This window comes from Tuber melanosporum (assembly GCF_000151645.1).
Source record: "Tuber melanosporum whole genome shotgun sequence assembly, scaffold_79, strain Mel28".
NCBI lineage: Eukaryota > Fungi > Ascomycota > Pezizomycetes > Pezizales > Tuberaceae > Tuber > Tuber melanosporum.
In genome coordinates this window covers 395,878-415,375 of record NW_003299127.1, presented here as the reverse complement: position 1 = coordinate 415,375, position 19,498 = coordinate 395,878, and the positions used below count along the sequence as shown (strand labels likewise).

The 19,498-nt window shown below is 47.9% G+C and overlaps 3 protein-coding genes; 1 reads left to right on the top strand and 2 right to left on the bottom strand.

Moving 5' to 3' along the window:
* Positions 1-2,823: 2,823 nt before the first annotated feature.
* On the top strand, positions 2,824-4,285 carry GSTUM_00011043001 (uncharacterized protein). XM_002841671.2 has 3 exons: positions 2,824-2,999; positions 3,068-3,133; positions 3,200-4,285. Exons 1-3 carry the CDS (start codon positions 2,927-2,929, stop codon positions 4,210-4,212), a joined length of 1,152 nt encoding a protein of 383 aa, XP_002841717.1. The 5' UTR covers positions 2,824-2,926; the 3' UTR covers positions 4,213-4,285.
* Positions 4,286-10,525: 6,240 nt separating this feature from the next.
* GSTUM_00011042001 (uncharacterized protein) lies at positions 10,526-13,785 on the bottom strand. XM_002841670.2 has 5 exons: positions 12,071-13,785; positions 11,686-12,018; positions 11,520-11,609; positions 11,352-11,465; positions 10,526-11,299 (listed from the first exon to the last, which is right to left on the bottom strand). The coding sequence occupies exons 1-5, from the start codon at positions 13,343-13,345 to the stop codon at positions 10,898-10,900; spliced, it is 2,214 nt and encodes a 737-aa protein (XP_002841716.1). The 5' UTR covers positions 13,346-13,785; the 3' UTR covers positions 10,526-10,897.
* Positions 13,786-15,470: 1,685 nt separating this feature from the next.
* Positions 15,471-18,733, bottom strand: GSTUM_00011041001 (uncharacterized protein; the record flags this gene model as incomplete). The annotated part of the gene is made up of 9 exons (XM_002841669.1): positions 15,471-15,639; positions 15,759-16,022; positions 16,119-16,188; positions 16,280-16,673; positions 16,755-17,210; positions 17,332-17,796; positions 17,829-18,131; positions 18,277-18,572; positions 18,652-18,733. The coding sequence occupies 9 exons, from the start codon at positions 18,731-18,733 to the stop codon at positions 15,471-15,473; spliced, it is 2,499 nt and encodes an 832-aa protein (XP_002841715.1).
* Positions 18,734-19,498: the final 765 nt, after the last annotated feature.

Genomic DNA, 19,498 nt, shown 5'->3' with positions numbered 1-19,498 from the left:
CTGGATACAGAGTTTTATAACGACAAGAAATATCTCCCTTGCATATCCCGGGAGCCCCTGGAGGGATCACACAGTCAATAAAGGGATACCACAAGATTCACCATTATCTCCACTTCTTTTCGTCATATACATTCAGCTGTTACATCCGGTGGGTGACATGAAGGAGATGTTTACTTCATCATATATCGACCACTTCCAGATTACAGTAGCGCCACACTCATGGTACAATAACTCCAGGATTCTTGAGGCGGAAACTGAGAAAATAGTCACCAGGGCACAGAGCCTGGAGTTGTCTTTCAGCTTGACAAAGACAGAACTCATGCATTGGAGAAAGAGGAAGGAGAAGGGCCCTAGGCCTAGTCACACAGTCAATACACACTCTCATGTCGTCAAGCCCACCAGCAACCTGGTCAGATGGCTGGGATACTGGTTGGCCAATAATGGGGAAACTAGCTCTCATTTCCAGAAATGGTTGTCGTTGGCAAAGGCAGCCTTTTGGAGGATACAAAGACGGCCAATGCCGGGGAAGGGCCTCGCACCATATGGGGCGAGGAGGCTGGAAAAAGGGATTTTACTGCCCACGCTGCTGTATGGGGCGGAAGTATTTGCCCTATCAAAGGTGATGGTAGGGAAAATGCAGAGGTTTTAGAACAGAGTGGCCAGGTGGGTCACTAACACGTTCTATGCGACGAACACCACAGTCCTGTCGGCAGAGGCATGCCTAGCCCCAATAGCACTATATGTGGAGCAGATGAAGAAGGTGGCCACGGTGTGCCTAGCCACAGCGATCTTGGAAAACAACATTGCAACTGCTATGTTCCCAATGGCTTTCCCAACGGACAGTAGGTTTAGAGTTGAGACGAATAGGAGACTAGCTTTCAATACAAATAAAGGGGAAATGAGGCCCAAGGTTTGGATCTCGAGCTCCACAACTACATAACAGGTACAGCTCCTGATGGATGAAGTGGCTGCTGTAGTGGTGATGATTTTCACGGATGCTGGAATACTAATGAAACCATCCAAATTAGCCCAGGTCACGCAGCAGGATGCAGAGGCTTACTTGAAGTCCAAGGATAAGGTTAGAAAAGAGATATGGCAAGAGTGGGTGCAGCAGCCATACCCACATTACTACAAGTATAGGCCCCCGTTTCGAGACTGTTGGAGTTTTATGACTCTACCGAAGTTTCAGGCTGGACGGATTCACCAAATGAGGGCCCGTAAAAGCTATCTCAATGCGCACAGAGATTGGTCCAACCAAGGCCGGGATCACACATACAGCAGATACTGCGGGGCCCCAAAAAAACCTTACAACCTGTCATGGAATGCCCGGCATTGACTGAGGCCAGGACAGGTTTGTCACCAAAAGCTTTCAACGTGGCTCCGGATTCAGGGCTGTGGAAAAGGGGCGAGAGGGCGGGTTCCTTATTGAGGGATTTTGTTCTTTATATGCTAAGAAATAGGATTAATTACCTGACGAGGATGGGGGTTTTTCTTTTTACCAGAAATGCTGGGTTGGCATCTTGAAAGACTAAATTGTATTGCAATAAATGTTAGGAGGAGATAGTGATGTTTCATCAATAAATTGTTATTTGGGGGTGTAGCGTTTCTTTTGTTTTATGGGTTTTTAGGTCATACCTTAGTGTCTATACCATGGATTTTCCTGTATTAGTTTACAAATAAACTGCGGATTTAACAAAAAAAAAAATTTGTGCACTGACTGTTGTACCGAGGGCTTCGAACCCCCTACTACAGTATCATAGTCTACCGTACTTCAAGAATGGGTGCGGTCCTGAGAGCATGACGAGGCTATCTTCAAAATTCGCTGACACCCCCCCATTTTACACCAAAAATGTCTGATTTTAAACATGCTCAATTCATCCAAAAGCAATTGAGAATTAAGGAAATTAATTCCATTGTGTGGGGAATTACCCAGAATCTCTGCATAAAAATTATCTCAATTTTTCCACTCCACCTTGAGAGCTAAGAGCTGAGAGCTGTGTGGCCAGATTGTGTGCTGTTGCAATGTACGAGTACCTTTTGTATGGGAAACCCATATAGGATTAGAAGTATCTTTCGTTCACAATTGTTATTCCTTGTATTGCACCATGGCCATCAACCAACAGAGTTTGTCACTTATGAATGGTGATATCTTGATGGCTCCAAAGGCTCTAGCAAATTTAAAAATTTTTACAGGGTGAAAAGGCTGAGATTTTGCAAAGTGAAATTGCCCATTTTCAGTGTAAAGTGGGGGGGGGAGGTGTCAGCGATTTTTGAAGACAGCCTATACATGTAAAAAAGTTGGTGAACTGTTAGGTTAGGTTAACATCAAGAATTCCCTGCCCTGTAGGAAAACGTCCCCGGGGTACAGGAGTAAGACCCGATTAACTGGAACCTTCAGGATATATTTGTCCGGTTAACCTTGAACAACAGTCCCATAACTTCCTGCCTAGCCTTTGGACTCGTATGGTAACACCTCACCCCCGCAAGTGCAAGTCCGGCAAGAAGTTATGGAACGGTTATTTGAAGTTAACCCATACCGTAAAACAATCCCAGTCTTGTGCGAAAAGGTTCTCCATGGGTATCATACTTGCACTGCAACAAAAGCCCGAGGGGAGCTGCGCAATCTGCATTTCCACTTTCGCCTCAATTCTGCAAAGCTATGCCCAAACGCCCGGAATGGAGGCCCAATTAGTAGGACTTTTCGGCCCGCTGCTAGTTTACCAGTAAATTTACTTGCTTGTTCCATCGCGGTAGGAACGAGTGAGAATGCCAAGACTTAAAAACGCTACCGGCACTTGTGGCCAACATTATCATCTGAAACACCAAACGACCACCTTTCCCTTTTCTTTCTTTCCTTTACCCTTCTCCCTCTTTTCCCCAGCAACACAGGAACGCTGAGCAACTGGAAAATAGCAATCCATCAACCATGAGGTCTCCATTCCTCGTCCTCATGCTCATAGCGAGTCTCGCGACTTCTGCGTTTGCGTGGTCTAAAGAGGGTACGTTATCACCGGTGCTGCAGGGTAAAAATCCGTCCACAGCGAATACATGTTGACACATATACCAGATCACGAAATCTTCCGCCTCCACGATGAGGTCCAACTCCACGAGGGGAAAGATACCACCTTCTATGGTAATGTCCCTCTCCCCTCTCTTCCCCCGCTTAAGCCCCCAACTAACTGATCCCTCATTCGACCAGACTTCATCGGCCTCAAGAACGGCCCCTCAGCCTCCCAATCCGACATAACAAAAGCCTACAAGAAAAAGTCCGTCCGCATGCACCCGGACAAGCACAAGCCCAAGCCCCCGCCAGGTGTAACCTACACTCAGGCACAACTCTCCGAGCTGCACAAGCAAGCCTCCGAACGCTTCGCTCGTTTCCGTCTCGTGGTCGCCGTTCTCACCGGCCCGGGACGTGAGCGCTACGACCACTTCCTCAAGAACGGGTTTCCGAGGTGGCGCGGGACGGGGTATTACTATTCGCGGTTCAGACCCGGCTTGGGGAGTGTGCTTGTGGGATTGTTCTTGTTCTCTGGGGCCATGCATTACGGTATTCTCTGGCTGAATTCGAAGCGCCAGAAGGAGTTCATGCGCGAGTATATTAAGAACGCGAGGACCGCTGCGTGGGGCAAAGGTGGGATTCCTGGGTTGAACGATGCCCTTGAAGCCGCCGTTCCCGGCGGAGAAGCTACCGGTGGGGAGCAGAAGCTGAGCAGAGCGGAGAGGCGCGCGGGAAAAGGAAAGGCTGTCAAGGAATCTTCTAGGTCCGGGTCTGCAACCCCGTCCACTCAACACATGACCAAGCGCCGGGTCCAAGCCGACAATGGAAAAGTTCTTATGGTGGACAGCGCTGGATCCGTCTATCTCATTGAGCAGGACGGAAACGGGAAAGATGTACACCTGATGCTCGACCTCGACGAGATTGAAGGCCCCAAGATTAGAAACACTCTACTAGTTACATTGCCCTTATGGATATTTGACAAGACCATCGGAAGACTCATTCCCGGACGTAATGCTACTACCACGGGGGATGAAGCGCACGACAGCGAGGAGGACGCGGGCGAGGACGAGGAAGTCGTCACCAGCTCCGCCGGCGAAGAGGTCGTTGTCAAGAAAATGGCCAGGAAGAAGAAAGGTGTTGCGAAAAAGGTGGAGAGAAGCGATGGCTTGCCCAGAAGGAAAACTGCGGCGAAGAGGCCTTCAAAGAAGTAGTTGTTCTTTTTACTTTGAGAGGGTTTCATTTTTTCTCTCATTTTTCTTTTTCGCTATTTGGAAATAAAATGGGTGCTCTGTATCTGTTAGAATGGTTGGTGCGTGCTGGGTAGGCGGGATAATATGTGGTATCATACCTATCGGGAGTGTGCATACGTTTGCCATAAATTCGCGAACCGGCGGTAAGTTAGTACCGTGCTGTATTTTTAGGAAGGCGCAACTGCAGCTGCAACTACAACTACGACTCTACCTTGAATACTTTTTTTTTCCCCCTCATGTTATCCATTAATCACCCGGGCCTCCGCCCCTCACCATTCCCTCCCCCTCCCCATAGAACCCCGAATACTCCATACTGACGCCAGACCAATCCAATCCAAGCCCACCCCCACCATCATCACAAACAATCACTCGCCCTCCATGACACGCTCCACCAAACCACCGCACCCCTCATCACACAACTCCACGCCCCGTACAGTGCTCCCAACGTCCCCGTCCCCGTTCCCGGTGCTTGGTGGGCAGGTTATGCAGAACAGTATTCTATTGTCACTAGAACTTTACATATCCGCCGCGTCAAGCCCGGACGTCCGGCGTAGGTGGGTTCCTCGGCGGCGGTTTTGTTTGGTTCGGTTTTGTATCATAGTTGGGGCAGGTAGGGGTGGTTCTTTGCTATCATACTTTGGGATGGTATGGTAAATATCATGAGAAGCGTTAAAAATGTACCGTACCGCGATAAGTCCGTCGCATCGGTTGAAAGTGGGGAGGGGGGATAGAACTTGAAGACCAGGAGTTCGATTCTAGTTCTCGTCGCAGGATACTCCTTCCTATTCGTTAATCCTCCTATGATACCTACCCACCCACATACGGCGATCGGACGTCTTGGCCCAATGGCGTCGTCGTCGTTGCATGATACGGGTTTCGGTTCATCTGGTATTATTGATTATCCGGGCACGGGATGAACGCGACTGAGAACGGCTCTATGTCTTAGGTACGATACTGGGGAAATAAATCGGGGATCAATTTGAATCTGGATTCCTCCTGGATGTTCCTAAACATTTGCCACAAAGGGTAGTGTGAAGGGAACAACTACCGTGAGGGAATTGAGCGTGGGGGCTTTCAAGACTTTTTTTTTTTTCCCCCTTATTTCCGTGCTCGCCTTACACACCGTAGGTCGTTAGTGAAGTAACGGGCACATCACGTAAATTCTTCGCAGCGTGGTATCGCGAAAGAGCTGTGTGTGCGTGTGAGGGAGAGAGGGGGATATCGTTCAACGTACCCCGCCCCGGCCTGGAAGGGCGGGTGTAATAGGTGAATTATCTATGCGTTCAGGAAATGTGGAAAGTATCATAATTAAAAATTAGGTGTTCTGGTATCCTATAGCCAGCTGGTACTACAGTAGTCTACAGAACCTCGCTGAGCCATAATCGTACCATATCACCCTACTACCGTATTCATTCTACCCACCCATCCACTTGAGGCTTTTCTTTTTTAAAAAAATAATAATAATCTGACGGCGGGGGAGAGCTAACTCGGGAAGCTGCGCCTACACATTCGGGTTGCAAAACAATGAGAAGAATGGAAAGCGGGACCTGGTATCGCACTGAGCGCTAGAAAGGCCTTTTAGGGGGGGGGGGGGGAAGGAAGAGAGTTTACATTCTGAAGGGGAAGTGAGAGAGACATGAAGGAGGCGTGATATAAGCTACTGGGAATATTACATGGACAAGCGGGATAAACCCACTTATAATCCTACATTGCTAGCACACTAACATTTGTTTATAGTATATAAATATATACTCGTCCGTGATTCGAAAGGCTTTATCTGGCATCTCTAATTCATCTCATACTTCCAGCGGCGTATTTACATTTGGTTCTGAAAGAGCATTTTTCGTTCCTGGAAAACAGCCCCCCTGATGTAGATGATCGGTAAAGTTTGTATTGAGAACAATGGGAAGAAAAAGGAAAGTAATATAAATCAAGCAGTTTGTATCACAGGAAAGAAAGTAGCACAGTCCTTCAGCTATCTTTCACTACGTTGTACTGTACACAAGTCAATTTCACTCGGTTCGTGGTTCACAAGTTTGTATTCGTGGTTCTCGTATTGTTGATTCGCTTGCTTAGTTACAGGAGAAATTTTTCTTTTCTCTTTCTTAGCACAAACTTTCCAGCCAACATATCAAAAAAAAAAAAAAAAAAACCTAACCAAAACATGATTAAACCTTGACCAATATTTTTGTAAAACTGCAGAGCCTCGTTTCCTCCACAGTTCCCACTCGTAAAGTTGTTTTGTTTTATAATTGGGGGGTTTTTTCTTTCTTTTTCTTTCGCAGATACGTTTGTCTTGTTCTTTTCCTTCTCGCTCTACTTCACACTTTACTTTTACAAACGCTCCTGTACGATAAATAAAAAGCTGCTCGGCCTGGGTAATGCTAATCTCGCTGTAATCCATGGGAGGTTTTTGTATCATTGACGCTATTATACTACTCCTTTAGTCCTTTCAGGATCATTCGTGGAACGTATGTTTCCTTCTGTCGGCAAAGGAAGACAACCCCACCCCCCTCACGAATAGAACGCTACAAGATCTGTATAGCATGGCATCCAGAAATAGGGTACCGTATTGCTTATTCAATTTGCCATGTTTATCACTGAGGAGGGGAAGAGCAACAGGATACAATAGATGTGAGAGATAGACACTTCACACTAGATATATACATATAGTGAAGGATTTCACCTCTGAGGGGTGGTGTCAGAGATCTGCCGACCTCTTCAATTCTTTACTCGTATCAACTTTTTGCCCCTTGTCGCTTGAAAGGATGTGTCATGGAGGATAGGTTCTAGAGCTCTGGTAGGGTCTCTTGATGAAATTTCTACCAGAGTTGAGGGAAAGCGGAGGAAGGTACGATACTTTAAGTGTTATGGTTACTAATCAATTCACTGGAAAATTGGTGAGGGCGTTATATAATATTACTCGAGCTTTAGGAGTGCAGGCACACTAGACTAACGCCTAACAAAGTAACCTCGCTCTCCAACCCCACAACAAAATCGTCAATTCATATGATACTCATCCCCGGGCCCACAATGCCAAAGAAAAGGGGAAGAAAAAATCTTGGTCAAACTTGGCGCACTCCCGCTCCCGTGCTAACAAGGTGTCAGCAACTGCTATGTATTGAGCTATCCCTCAATGGATCCCGCCGGTGTAGGCACGGAACTACCAGTAGCACTACTCGAGTAGTGATAATGTGAGGGATACATGCGTTTACCACTTTCCCCACCGTGTTACCGTCTGTGCATCCCATAAATTACCAGCTATTGTCAGAAAAAATGAAAATTTGAATTCAGGAATAACTTGAACCTGAGCCCAAAAACACAACCAGAGCAATCTTCATTCGTGCTATAAGGTCACCATGGTTTACCAATAGTAAGTCCATGGGTTCCAAATTTCTATAATTAAAGTAAGCAAGCTGTGAAACAGTCTTACTTGCTTTAATATATGGGAAAGAAATTTTTCCCAAGTCAAGGAAACGTTTGTCGATTCCAGCCACCTGGTCCCACTATCGCCGTAATCGTTATGGTAGCTGGATCAGTAGTGCGCAGAGTTGACTGTTCCTACCTGCAGTCTCTTGCTTATCCCCCAGACCCGCAAGCAACCTGCAAGATTGTAGATTGCGAGATTGTAGGTGGTGTGCAGAACGGCGGATGGCATACACCCCTTTGCTCGTTCCCGAGTTTCACGACCCTTTAGTGAGTATTTTGTCCTCCGATCTTCAACAACTACTCGAGTAGACCCACTCAATAAAGACCTACCCAATGGAATTTATGTTCCAGAGGAGATAATCTATCTTTTCCTCACGTGGCCATACTATTGCCCCGTTCAACTCGAGCGTGAGGCGGTGAATACAGAAGAAAGGATACGCATATAGCACAATGAGTGGATGGAGAGCCTGGTGGAAAAGAGAGAAAAACGGGGGGGAAGGCGGTGGTCAAGAATATTTGTGTTTGTTTCCGCTTCTTCTCAACAAAGTGAAAAGAATCCCCCCCTATCATACAACCCTTCATTTCACCCTCTCGCAGTCAAAAGTTTAGCAGCCACAATAGCGGTCATGTTCACAAACATCACCCCACTGCGAGTCCTCAGTTAAAACTCCTGAGAAGGGATCAGCGCTTTTCCGGCAACGATGCGAGATCACCCCTAGACAGGTATTATTGGATCTCATTAACTAGTATTCGCAATTCCGTCAACCCGTCAAACTAAACCTCATCCCAAGCTATCGGAGACGAACCGAAACACACTTATATTACCATGTCAATGTCACATGCTAAATTACTATTAGCACCCCGGTGGTGATATTGTCGAATCTGGTGACAAAGAAGATGCACCCGATGCCATTTCCTTCGCGATATAGAGCAAGTTCTACTCGAATAACCTCTCCTACCTTTTTTTTTCTTTCTCTTTCCATATATATGTCGGATTGCAAAAAATTGCCAGATATCATAGCCTTTCTGGTAAAACACTGATATCATGTTTTGTTATATATGAAAGCTGGAAGTTTCTGACTCAGACGTGGATGATATACGATACATACCCCAAGGCAAGAGTTAAGGAAATACAGGCGGGGTGTATCATAATATTATTATAATTTAGCTTCCGTAGTCCCTTCACCTCGACAACTGTACGACTACTTGCCCATCCCACGCGTTCAAGGGAAAACCAGTGAAAATGCCTGAGAAGGTTACCATTACTCACGTAATCGTTCCTGACAATCCTATACCTGTTTTCTTTTTCTCTCCCTCTTCGCCCCCTACAACACGATACATCTCCAGAATAGCTCCCAGTCATCCACGAATTCTTCAGTTCCTGCCCCGGCCGCTGCCGTCTCGTGAGTATCATACAACCTTCAGAAATGACGAGTGGCCTATGATGCCTAACTTATCATACCTACCTATTGTACCTACCTACCTCCAGCAACGGTAACCGGGGCCTCCAGGACGGGATTTGAAAGCCGGACGGGGGTGAGTGAGAGATGGCATACCAAACTAAACCGCTCCGGCACCGTACGGAAAACTCGGAGGTGGGATTCCTTATCCACAAAAGGTAGAAAGAAAATACCTACGGCTTACCCGGTAGTAGCCATCAGTAGTAGCTTTTTTTTTCTTCTTCCGAAAAGGTGATACAGTAAATGCACCGGGGGGGGGGGGGATTCCCAGTTCTATACATCAGCCTAGACACACACAACGGATGTGGGCTCACACAGGACAGACAGACAGACAAGGGTTGAGCGCAAGCGAGTTACAAAGCACCCACAAAGTAAGGTACTTGTACAGTACGGCATTCATCAGTACCATACACGATACTGACATCACACCTACCACATGGCATTCCACACCAGCTTATATGGTACAAGTACAACCCCCCTAACCCTTTCCGCAGGCTAAACCCCAGCGCCAGAAAACAGCCTCGGGAGTTACACACCACCCAACAGAACAGAATACAAAAGCCGTGTACCGGGTATGATACTATTCAGGGCAGAACCAGCACCCAACCGAACTCCCCCTCCCCTCTCGACAATCAGGCGCTCTATCCCACCCAATCGCAGTAGCCAACGAGCCGAAAGAGGATTCAGTAGGATAGTGGGGGGAGTCGGTCAGCCAGTCAGCACCGCCGCTGAACTGACCGGAACAGAATAGAACAGAACAGGGGGATCATCGGGAGATGAAGATCCCCACCCCACCCTACATCTCTTTGGCATTTTTTCCCGACGCTACAAAGAGATACTATGGGTATCGGTTTTTTCCGGGTGGAATTGGCTTCGGCGCTGTTTCTAGCCTTTGTGTCCCTGTGGGTTGATATTGCTCTGTATTTCTATTCACTTGGCGGAGAGTGCTAGGGGAGAGTTGGGGGCTGTATTGACACGGGGCAGCAATAGTAGGGTGGGCTGGAAGGGGATGACAGGTAACGAACGAGTGGATGGTAATTGGCATGGCCGGGATGGAAAGACGACAGATTTACCGCGTTTTGAGGTATACCGGGACATAGACGGTCACTTGCGAATCGGGAATCCTTACACGCTCGCTTCCCCCAAACTAGCGCGTCCCCTCCCCACCAGCGAGCATGAGTGCTAAACAAAATCTATTCTATTCTATCTTATTATTCTATCCTATCATTACCCCTGTTCTCCGTATTCCATTCACAACTTCTCACTCGCCCTTCACCCCCAACCATCTGCCAACACAACCCCCCCCCCACAACACACAATTTACAAAGAAAGAAATATTCATCCCACAATTCAATTTTTCTCACAAAAAAAGTCCAGTCCCTTCGTCTCCCTGCCAGTCTATATTCCCCGAGGTGCTCCAGTATCTTAAGCAATAAATACTTGCTACATTGAAAAGGGCAAAAAAAACGATGAAAAAAACAGCAACAGTCAACCCTCCCCCCCAACCTTGCACCGCTGACTCTCGCCCTCCTCTAAACAGGAAAAGAAAAGAAAAAAACGCCAATCACCCCAAACCAAAGGCAAACGCAAAAGTAATATGGCAAGAAAAGAAATGGGGGGAAAGGAAAGAAGAAAAAAAAACTCAAATACGGTAAATAGATGAGAGAAGGAAAGAGTATACAAGTCACAATATATCCCTTGGGAAAGAAAAGGGGGGGGGCGAGAAAAAGAAGGGTCGCCGGCAACACCAAAACCCACTAGTCCTCCGAAGGCTCCAAACTCGACCTCTTCGACTTATCCTCCTCCTTACCGGCAGACCTAACAACCGCGATAAACTCATCTTCCTTCCCGAGTTCCCATCTGCGCTTCACGTTCCAGCCGAGGAGACTAACCACCTCCTCTGCGTCGCCGTAGAGCCTAGACTCTAAGACGGTCATTACCGCTATCGCGGTACGAACTAGAAATGCGTCACCCTCGAATGAGTAAATGTCCCAGATGCGGGATGCAATGTCGATGGGGCAGTGCAGGGTGAAGAGCGTCAAAAACATAGCTTCCAGATACACTGGTGGTGGGAGGTTGAGGATCACGTGGATGTGTTGGTACAATGAGGGGAGTTTGTATCTGAAGGCTTTGAGGAAGAGGTTGTAGACTCGGGACATCTAGTTTGAATTAGTAATGAAAGATTGCATGGATTTGGGGAGAACCAATTACCGCTCCCTCGTCTTGTGTGTAGAAGGCTAATGGTAGAGGACGATTTAGAAGGTTAACAAGCGTGGTGAAACTCTGTTCCGGGGAGAGGTTCAGAAGGAGTAACCCGGCGACAACCTATAGCATAATTAGCGACCCACCTAGTTGAAACCGGGAAGGAAAATAACCCACGTGCGTGCCGAAAACGTATCCAACATCGCTTCGATACATGGAATAAGCCATCAGTACCTCCAATAGACCCTGATGAAGCGGGCCCTTCTCCTGGAACTGAATTGTCAACCACCGCCCAATAGCAATCCAGAAAGAAGTTCGGGGGGGAAACCCTCACAAAACTTACCTGGAAAATCTTGAGCTCTGTAAAGGTCTTATTCACATCCCTTCTTATGGCATTGAACAGTTCCCTCTCCTTGAGCGAGTACATTGCCGGACTCTTCTTCAATCCATCCTCCACATCCTGTGCCCGTTTCAGCGCCAGCCGGAACGTTTCCGGGCCTACTGTAAGATTATTGCCAAACGACAACTGCCAGACTCTTCCCCGACATCGGGGAGCGACACCCTGCCACCAGAGCTCTCGGGTTTCATTCTTGCGAGTCGCGATACTCCAATTTGGTATGATGTGTTGGTCCCAGACCTTGTCGGTATCGTTCTTGATCCGATCCTTGTACTCTTGCTCTTGTCGCTCTTTTTCGGCTCGTTTCCGATCTGCGCTACTGTCAGATTACACATTCCAAACCCCACGAGCCACGTAGCTTACCCGCTTCCTGCGACAAGCGCATCATCTTCTTGTACTCTTTCAAATGTCTCTTCTCCTCCTCTTTTGACTTGGGCGGTAACCACGATGGCCTAGTTCTGGATAGCACAGCTTCCTTCTCTTTACTGATCGGCAGTGGATCAATCATCCCGTTAGTCATCTGCAGCGGCGGAAGCGGGATAACCGTTGTGGTGGAAAAACTCTTCTTGATAGGCATAGGCGTAGGCGATACGGGGCCAGACACAATTGAGGCACTACTCTTGCTCTTCTCCACGGACTTTCGTAGCTTCCTTGTAGTCTGCTCGATCTCCTCGTCCACGTGCCTCTCCAGCGCCTCGCTCAACTCCTTTGCCTCGTCCCCCAACTCCGACATCGCGTCGCTCCAACTCTTGGACCGGAACTGGGTCCTGCCTCTCGCCTCATTGCTCGATTCACCGAGTACGGACACCATCGAAGCTCCCCTTGTCGGTAGCAGTGTAGCCTCCCCATTGACTGGTAGTGGCTCCCTAGGCGATGTCCTCTCTGGGGAAGGTGCGGCTGACAACGCCCTCGCCGACCGCGGGGAAAGAGGGACATTATAAAAGATGGTGTCCGGTGGAACATCGTCGTCAGAATCACATTCGTTCTCTAACTCCTCCACCGTCTTCCTGTTGGAAGTCTGATGCCAGGATAACCTCCTCGGCTTCGTCATCGGAGAAGTTTGTCCGCCGTGCGACCCATTCGAGACCGGCACGATATTTGGGGAGAGCGGTGCGGACGGTGGGTCAGGCGAAAGTGATCTCGGCGGTGGATTCTTGCTGTTCTGGTTCCCGTTCGTTCCATTGGTTGAGGCCGACCTTCGCGGGGGGGGGCCGAGGTGGTTTTGCTCCTGAGGCGAGGGATGCACGCTCGCCTGCGACGAGGGGAGAGGAGGCCTCTTCATTTGTGTCAGGTCCCTCAGTTTCCCCAGGGCTGTGGTGGCGCCATTCCTCCCCATCAGCATTGACTGCCTCCCATTCAGGCCCCCCACATTCCTCGGCGGCTTTGGCATCGGCATGGCTAGCGGCATGGACGAAATCTGAACAGTGTGATGGTCCTCGTGGTCATCACTCAACCCAATCTCCTCAAAGTGGCCCCCCAGGTCATTGCAAATGCTTCCATCGTCGAGTTGGAAACTGGATGGTAGCGAAGACGACTTTGACGAACCCGTTCCTCCGCCCTCGACAAGCTCCGGAGGTGAGACCCAGCCACCAACGCTCGCTGTCATCTGTCAAAGAGTAGGGCAAAGGGAGGGGGGATAGGGGGCGAAGATGGCGACAAAGGTTCAAAAAGGCAAACAATGTCGAAAAATGAATGACGTCGACTCCAAAACCCAACAAAAATCCGTAGAGCAAAGCCTAAATTCGTCTCTCCAGGAACGAAAAATAATTAGGGCTTTTTGATTATTATTATTTATTTTTTTCGATTATTTTTTTTCCAACTTAGGGCGTAACCTTGCTCAAAGGTTTTCCAAAATGAAAAGAGAGGGTAAAGATCGCCCAATGAAAAGTTTAAACAAACCAATTTATGGGTTGGATCAAGGGTGGGAAATAATTTGTTGAGAGAAGGGGAAAAAAAGAGAGAAGATTAATGCATAGGCATATGAAAGAAGCGAGTGAGTTGGCGGGGGGGAAGGTGCGAGAGTGTGAGGGTAGAGGAGACCCGTAGAGACCCGTAAATGGACGGCTTGAGGCTTGAGGAGCACTAAATCGTGTGAATGGGAGGGAAGGCTGCTGGGATTCTCTAAGGGGGTAAAAGTCGATCGGGGGGGTCTTGGGCGGCAAAGCAAGAGTAAAGACCCTAACCCTTGCACAGCACCAGAATATGATACCGTATGATACCTTTCTTTTCTTCTTCTTTGTATCCTATCCTTTAGCTTGTGTGCGTAAACACAAGGAGCACTGCGCCAGTAGAGAGAGAGGTGGGGGGAAGAAGTGAGAGAGAAGGAATGAAGGAAGGAATAGAAGAATAAGGAGATATGTGGACTTTGGGATTCTCTATGCGGGAACGGTGCTTGCACCGTATCCCAGTCCAACCCTCCTCCATCCAAATAGTCTACTTGAGCACCCATTCTAGTACGAGTACAATACCAGCAGCCAGTAAATTTATCGGCAATCGAGTCGAAGCAAATAAGTCTCGAACAACCACCATCGCTGCTCCGAGCGCTCAACGCCGCGCTGTCCGTTGCCCTCCCAGCGCTAACCCAAGCAAAAGAATTCCCCCATCGCAGATGGGAAAAAGTCAACAACACGGCAACCAGAGCAACCATTTACAGCAATCCCACTCAATTGGGTGGATACCCTATTTTCATCACAAATTCCTCAACAATACCAATACTGTATAATATTGTACGGAACTCGACGGATTCGACCAGGAGGTATAGCAGAGCAGACTTAGAAGTACTGTAAGCCAATCCTTAGGGATTTCCCAGAGGAATCAGGGCCAAAATAAAAACCAAACCATCAAGTTCAGTTTGGCCCGAAAAAAAGCCAAAACTGAGAACATCCATCTACCGTACCTGTCTTCGCCCCACACAATAGTCTGCAGATATCATGGCTGAGTGGGATTTCCAGATCTCTACTGCCGGTATTTTGGCTGTTTTGGCAGGTTCGCTTCTGCGATACCGCACGTCCGGCTTACCGCCAGTCCAACATGTTATCATACTTGTATGAGTACGAGTACTGTACAGCGGGGGGCAAAAATACGTTCACATTTTTAGTAAGCCCAAACACCTAAAAAAATGTGAACGTATTTTTGCCCCCCGCTGTACAGTACCCCACCTTCTCACTCTACCGTCAAAGAAATATCATACGAGGTTCTGCGATAGCGAAATTAAGATCCGAGTGCGGGTCAAGCGATTAAAAGAAACCCAACTCGCTTGACGGGAGCGGAGAAGGAGAGAAGATGAAAGCCCCCCCTCCAAAACCCCGGGGATATTAGCGTGTCCCTTCCAAAACCACTCATACTCGAGTATATATAAAGGCACAATGTATGGTACCGATAACAAATAACACTCCCTATGCCCCCGGGAGCACTAGTACGGTATGCATTCCACCCCCCCCCCTCCTACTGAACAAGCAAAGATGAAAACTTTTGAACACCGTAAACAATTGGATTTACAATCGCACCGGTATTCGTACAAGTACCCCCTCCTCCCTTCGCCCAGTCCAACCATACAGAGCGCAACCCAACCCAACATCCTCAAGTACTAGTACAACTGTGCAAGTACTGCACAGTGTCATACAAGTACCGGTTCTTGTGCTTCCCGCCGCCGCCCCCCACCCCAACAACCCAACTCCAAAAGCGGAAAAACTCCCTACCCAAAGAGTATAGTACTCGTAGGGCGCAAGACTTTAGTAGCGAAAAGACGGGAAAGGATCCACGCCCAAACATGAAGCCCGACTCACCAAGCCCCGAACCTTCTTCTTCTCACCTTGAGTGGTGTCTTCGAGCCATTTTATCAACGCACGATAGCTCGTCTGCTTCCTGGCAAGGACTGTCTTGAACGCTTGTGCTCCAAGCCTGGATGGAATGAAGTACCGGTGGTCGGTTTGGTTAGCTGATTGTACTACCAACAACCACTCTACCCAAAACGTGGGGGGGAGAGTGTGGGAGGCGGGAGAATAAGCGAGAATACGGACCATTTGACTTGTGCACGCGTCACCACACATTTAACCTTTGAGTCTTGGCAGCTCTTTACTATCACAAAGGCGAACTCGAGGACGTCGTCCACTATCTTTATCAACAGGTTTTGCGACGGACGACGATTTGACGAGAGGGCTTTGACGGAACGGTGGAATTTCATGGCGGCTTCGATAAAGTTGTGGTAGATATTCTTGAGCACCGTCTGGAGATCGTTGAAGTCTGTGTCGAAGAACATGGCATGTGCTTGAAACTTGAAGGCGCTACAAAATCAAGTCATCTACCGGCCAATACCAATGCATAGCACAATGAGGGTGCGAATTAATCGGAGTGGGCACGCTGAAAGGGGTAATATATACCTTACTGCCTTTTTGTGCAGGGACCTCCCGGCGTTTCTGGAATACTCCACCGTGAGGGTATCATCCACGACTGCATATCAATATCACATGCCGGTTAACAAAACTGTTCAACTCTGCCCAAGTGCCGATATCCGGAAGCGGAGGGCTTGAACAACACTTACTATTTTCGATCTTTCTTTCTCGATCCCGTCTAATATCCAAGGTCCTTGTATGTATCAGGTTACCGCAATAAGGGAATTCCTTCGTGTCAACGATCCGGTTGATCTTCCGTCCATTGACCATAACCTCGAAATTGCTCAGCGACTTGTCAATACTCACAGATGCACCGTACTCTGGGTGGCCCTGATGCATTATCTGAAAGAATTGTTGCGCATGGCTGCGATCAGTTGTGATGAACAGGAAATCATCAATAAGCCGGAGTAGTACACCCGTTGGGGCCGACGCAAAAGGGAGTTTTTTACGCTCAAGGTCTCCGTAAAAAAAGTTACAGAGAATGGTGGAAAGAATAGAACCCTGTGGGATACCAGACTTTTGACGGAAGAACTTTTTTCCGATCTGAAAAAAAAGAAGGAAAAAAGGGGATCAGCATCAGCCATATGAGAATGGAGGAATTGTCGGCCGACATGTGGGACATACCTTGATAATATTAACCAGGACATGTTCTTCCAGCAACCCCATTAACTGATCCCGTTCTTTATACGCTTGCACCACATCCTCAACCCAGATTGTTCCTCTTCTCCTGCGCAAGCCATGATTACATTCTTCCCTCACTAGATCGCCAAATCTTTCGAAGCCGTCTGCCGAACCGCCTTTGGCCACAAACTTCTTTGCAATTTTCCCGGCTGGCGCTGGCGCCTTTACCTCGGCGTACTTGTGGATGCGATACTCGTCCTCTGTTAGGAGCGCGTTTACCACCTTTAGCAGTTCTTTCTGGGGAATGGTGTCGAAACAAGCTTGAATATCGACTTTAGCAAAGAAGAGTTTCAGTGGTGTTTTATAAGTCGACAGGAGATGCTTTTGGAAAGCTTTCAGTTTGAGATACATCTCTCGAACGTTGAATAAGGAAGAACCAAGAGCGGTCGGCTTGCGGGTCTAGTAAGCGCGCGAGTTAGTGTTAACTGAAAATAGTGGGTTGGCACTTCACTGGAGTGCTCGACAATAACCAACCGGCGCGCGCTTAGAGCACCAACCAAGATCAAAGAGACAAGCACACCTTCTCAAAAGACAAAACATTAAACACCGGTGTCATAACCGAATTGATACTCTGTGTAAGTATAGTCCTTCCCCGCTCCACTACCATGCCTCGCTTCCTTAGGTTCATGATTGGCCTAATCCCCGTTTCCTTGGGCAATAGCCTTACGGTTGAAAAGCCTAACTTTCTACTATCCAAAATTCGCTTCGCCTGATCGCTCTTTAATTCCACAAACATTTCCACTTTTAACTTGTTGATAGTTGGTTCAGACAGTTTTTTCCAGACATCGTGCCGGAAGTAGAAAACACGGTTCCGGTGGATATTCGACTCAGTCACATAGAAATGCGAACGGAGGAGAGGTATCAGTAGCGAGTCGAAAAGGTAGTATACAAACTCCGAAAGTATCTGGGTGCGCTTGAGCGAGTCCGACTGCGAGAGATTTCTGTCCTTGGTATTAGGTGGGCAAAGCCAGGCGGGGTCGGTTAACTACGCAACCCGTTAGTTAGTTAGTTGATAACGCGGTGGGCTGGTGAGAAAAAACTTGCTTTCATGCCCTGCATAACCTCGTGCAATGACAAAGTCTCATATCTTCTTAGATTAACGAATCTATCCACGTTCCTCATAAAACCCTTTTTATTCTCCTCGCTTCCCCAGAATTCTGTGGGAACAACATTTAAAATCACTGCTCTCGCAAACGCGGAAACCTCACCAGTCGAGGATGCAAAGTCTGTAAAACTCTCTTTCGGCTTCAAGGGGGATAAATCTGATGAAGAGGTCGTTCCGCTCGAGATCGAGGAAGGGAAGGGAGCTTGGGAAACGAACTTGCTCGTATCACTGCCAATAACCTTTTTTACATGAGGTATGGAAACCCGGGTATCAGGGGCACCCTTATCACATAACTTTGAAACAGATACTATCAGTATGTCATCCGAGTGAAGAGGAGACCAGAAGAAGAAATACCCAAACAGGACAATAATACTCGATCAACGCATGATATGAACACCTCCTATGTAGCCTCATCATCCTCTTCACCAATTCGAACGCTTTCCCCTTCAACCTCTTGGGAATGAACGACCCCTTTCCACCTTGGAGCGCGATCTCATTTTCACGAAGAGTATAATCCTTGAGCGGTTGTATGGTTTCTTTCCTGTCCACTGTTGATGTAAAGACATTATGGAGGTTGAACTGCCTCGGGAATATGTATCTCAACACATGAATTGCGTGGGCTCTATCCGAAGGATTGGGGAATCGATTGAGAACATCTAGTACACATCACATATATTCAATTTATTCTTAGCAGGGGGATGACACTCAGAAAGCGACAATCGACCGAGGACCTACGTATATGACGTAGGCCAAAAACGACCTCCCCACGGGCATTATAGGCAGGCTTTGAATAAAACATTCGAGACCTCACAAACATTATCTCGCCCGGTGTCCTCAAATCTCGGTATTTACCAACTTCCACGTGACCGGGACTTCTGGTGGGGGAAGTCTTGTTGGTGTCATGGACATTAGTTATCTTGGCCCGCTTGGCACGGATGGCGGAATCAATTCCCGTCACAGAGCGTTTCAAGGTTTGATTGACGGAACGGGCCCTTACTCGTACTGATCCTCCAGAAGTGGGGTCAGGGCTTTTCGGGCAATGTTGCGGAAAAGGCTTATTCAGGGAATCGGATATTGGAGGGCCTAGATAACAGAAGTACGAGTGGTAATTAAGTCAAAAGCCGATCAATATAAGGCGTGGTAACATTCGCGTGGAAGCAGTGCGAGCAAAACCGGTTCACCGGTACTCGAGAATTGGGCTCGCTTCGCCTTTTGCGTGCGTGACATGAACGGGGGAAAGGGAATTGGGGGGGAAAAAGAAAAAGAAAAAACTGGCAGACCCGAAGGGTCGGGTATCGGCCTTTCCAAAAAGAAAATGTTGTGCATGGATATTAGGGGATGGCAAGAGCACCGAAATTGAAAAATTGAGGGGAGGGTGTCCAATATGACAAAATGAAGGCTATCTCATTTACCGAAGGGATGCGACCCACTCTTTGCGGTAAAAGCTTGCCAAAGCCGGGGAGGGGACAGAAGGAAGAGGCGATTAATTGGATTCACATACCGGCGAGCTGATAATAATTGCTTTTAGATACGTCATCACAATGCTGTTCAGGAGGCACCTGTGCCTCACTCTTTCTAGCGT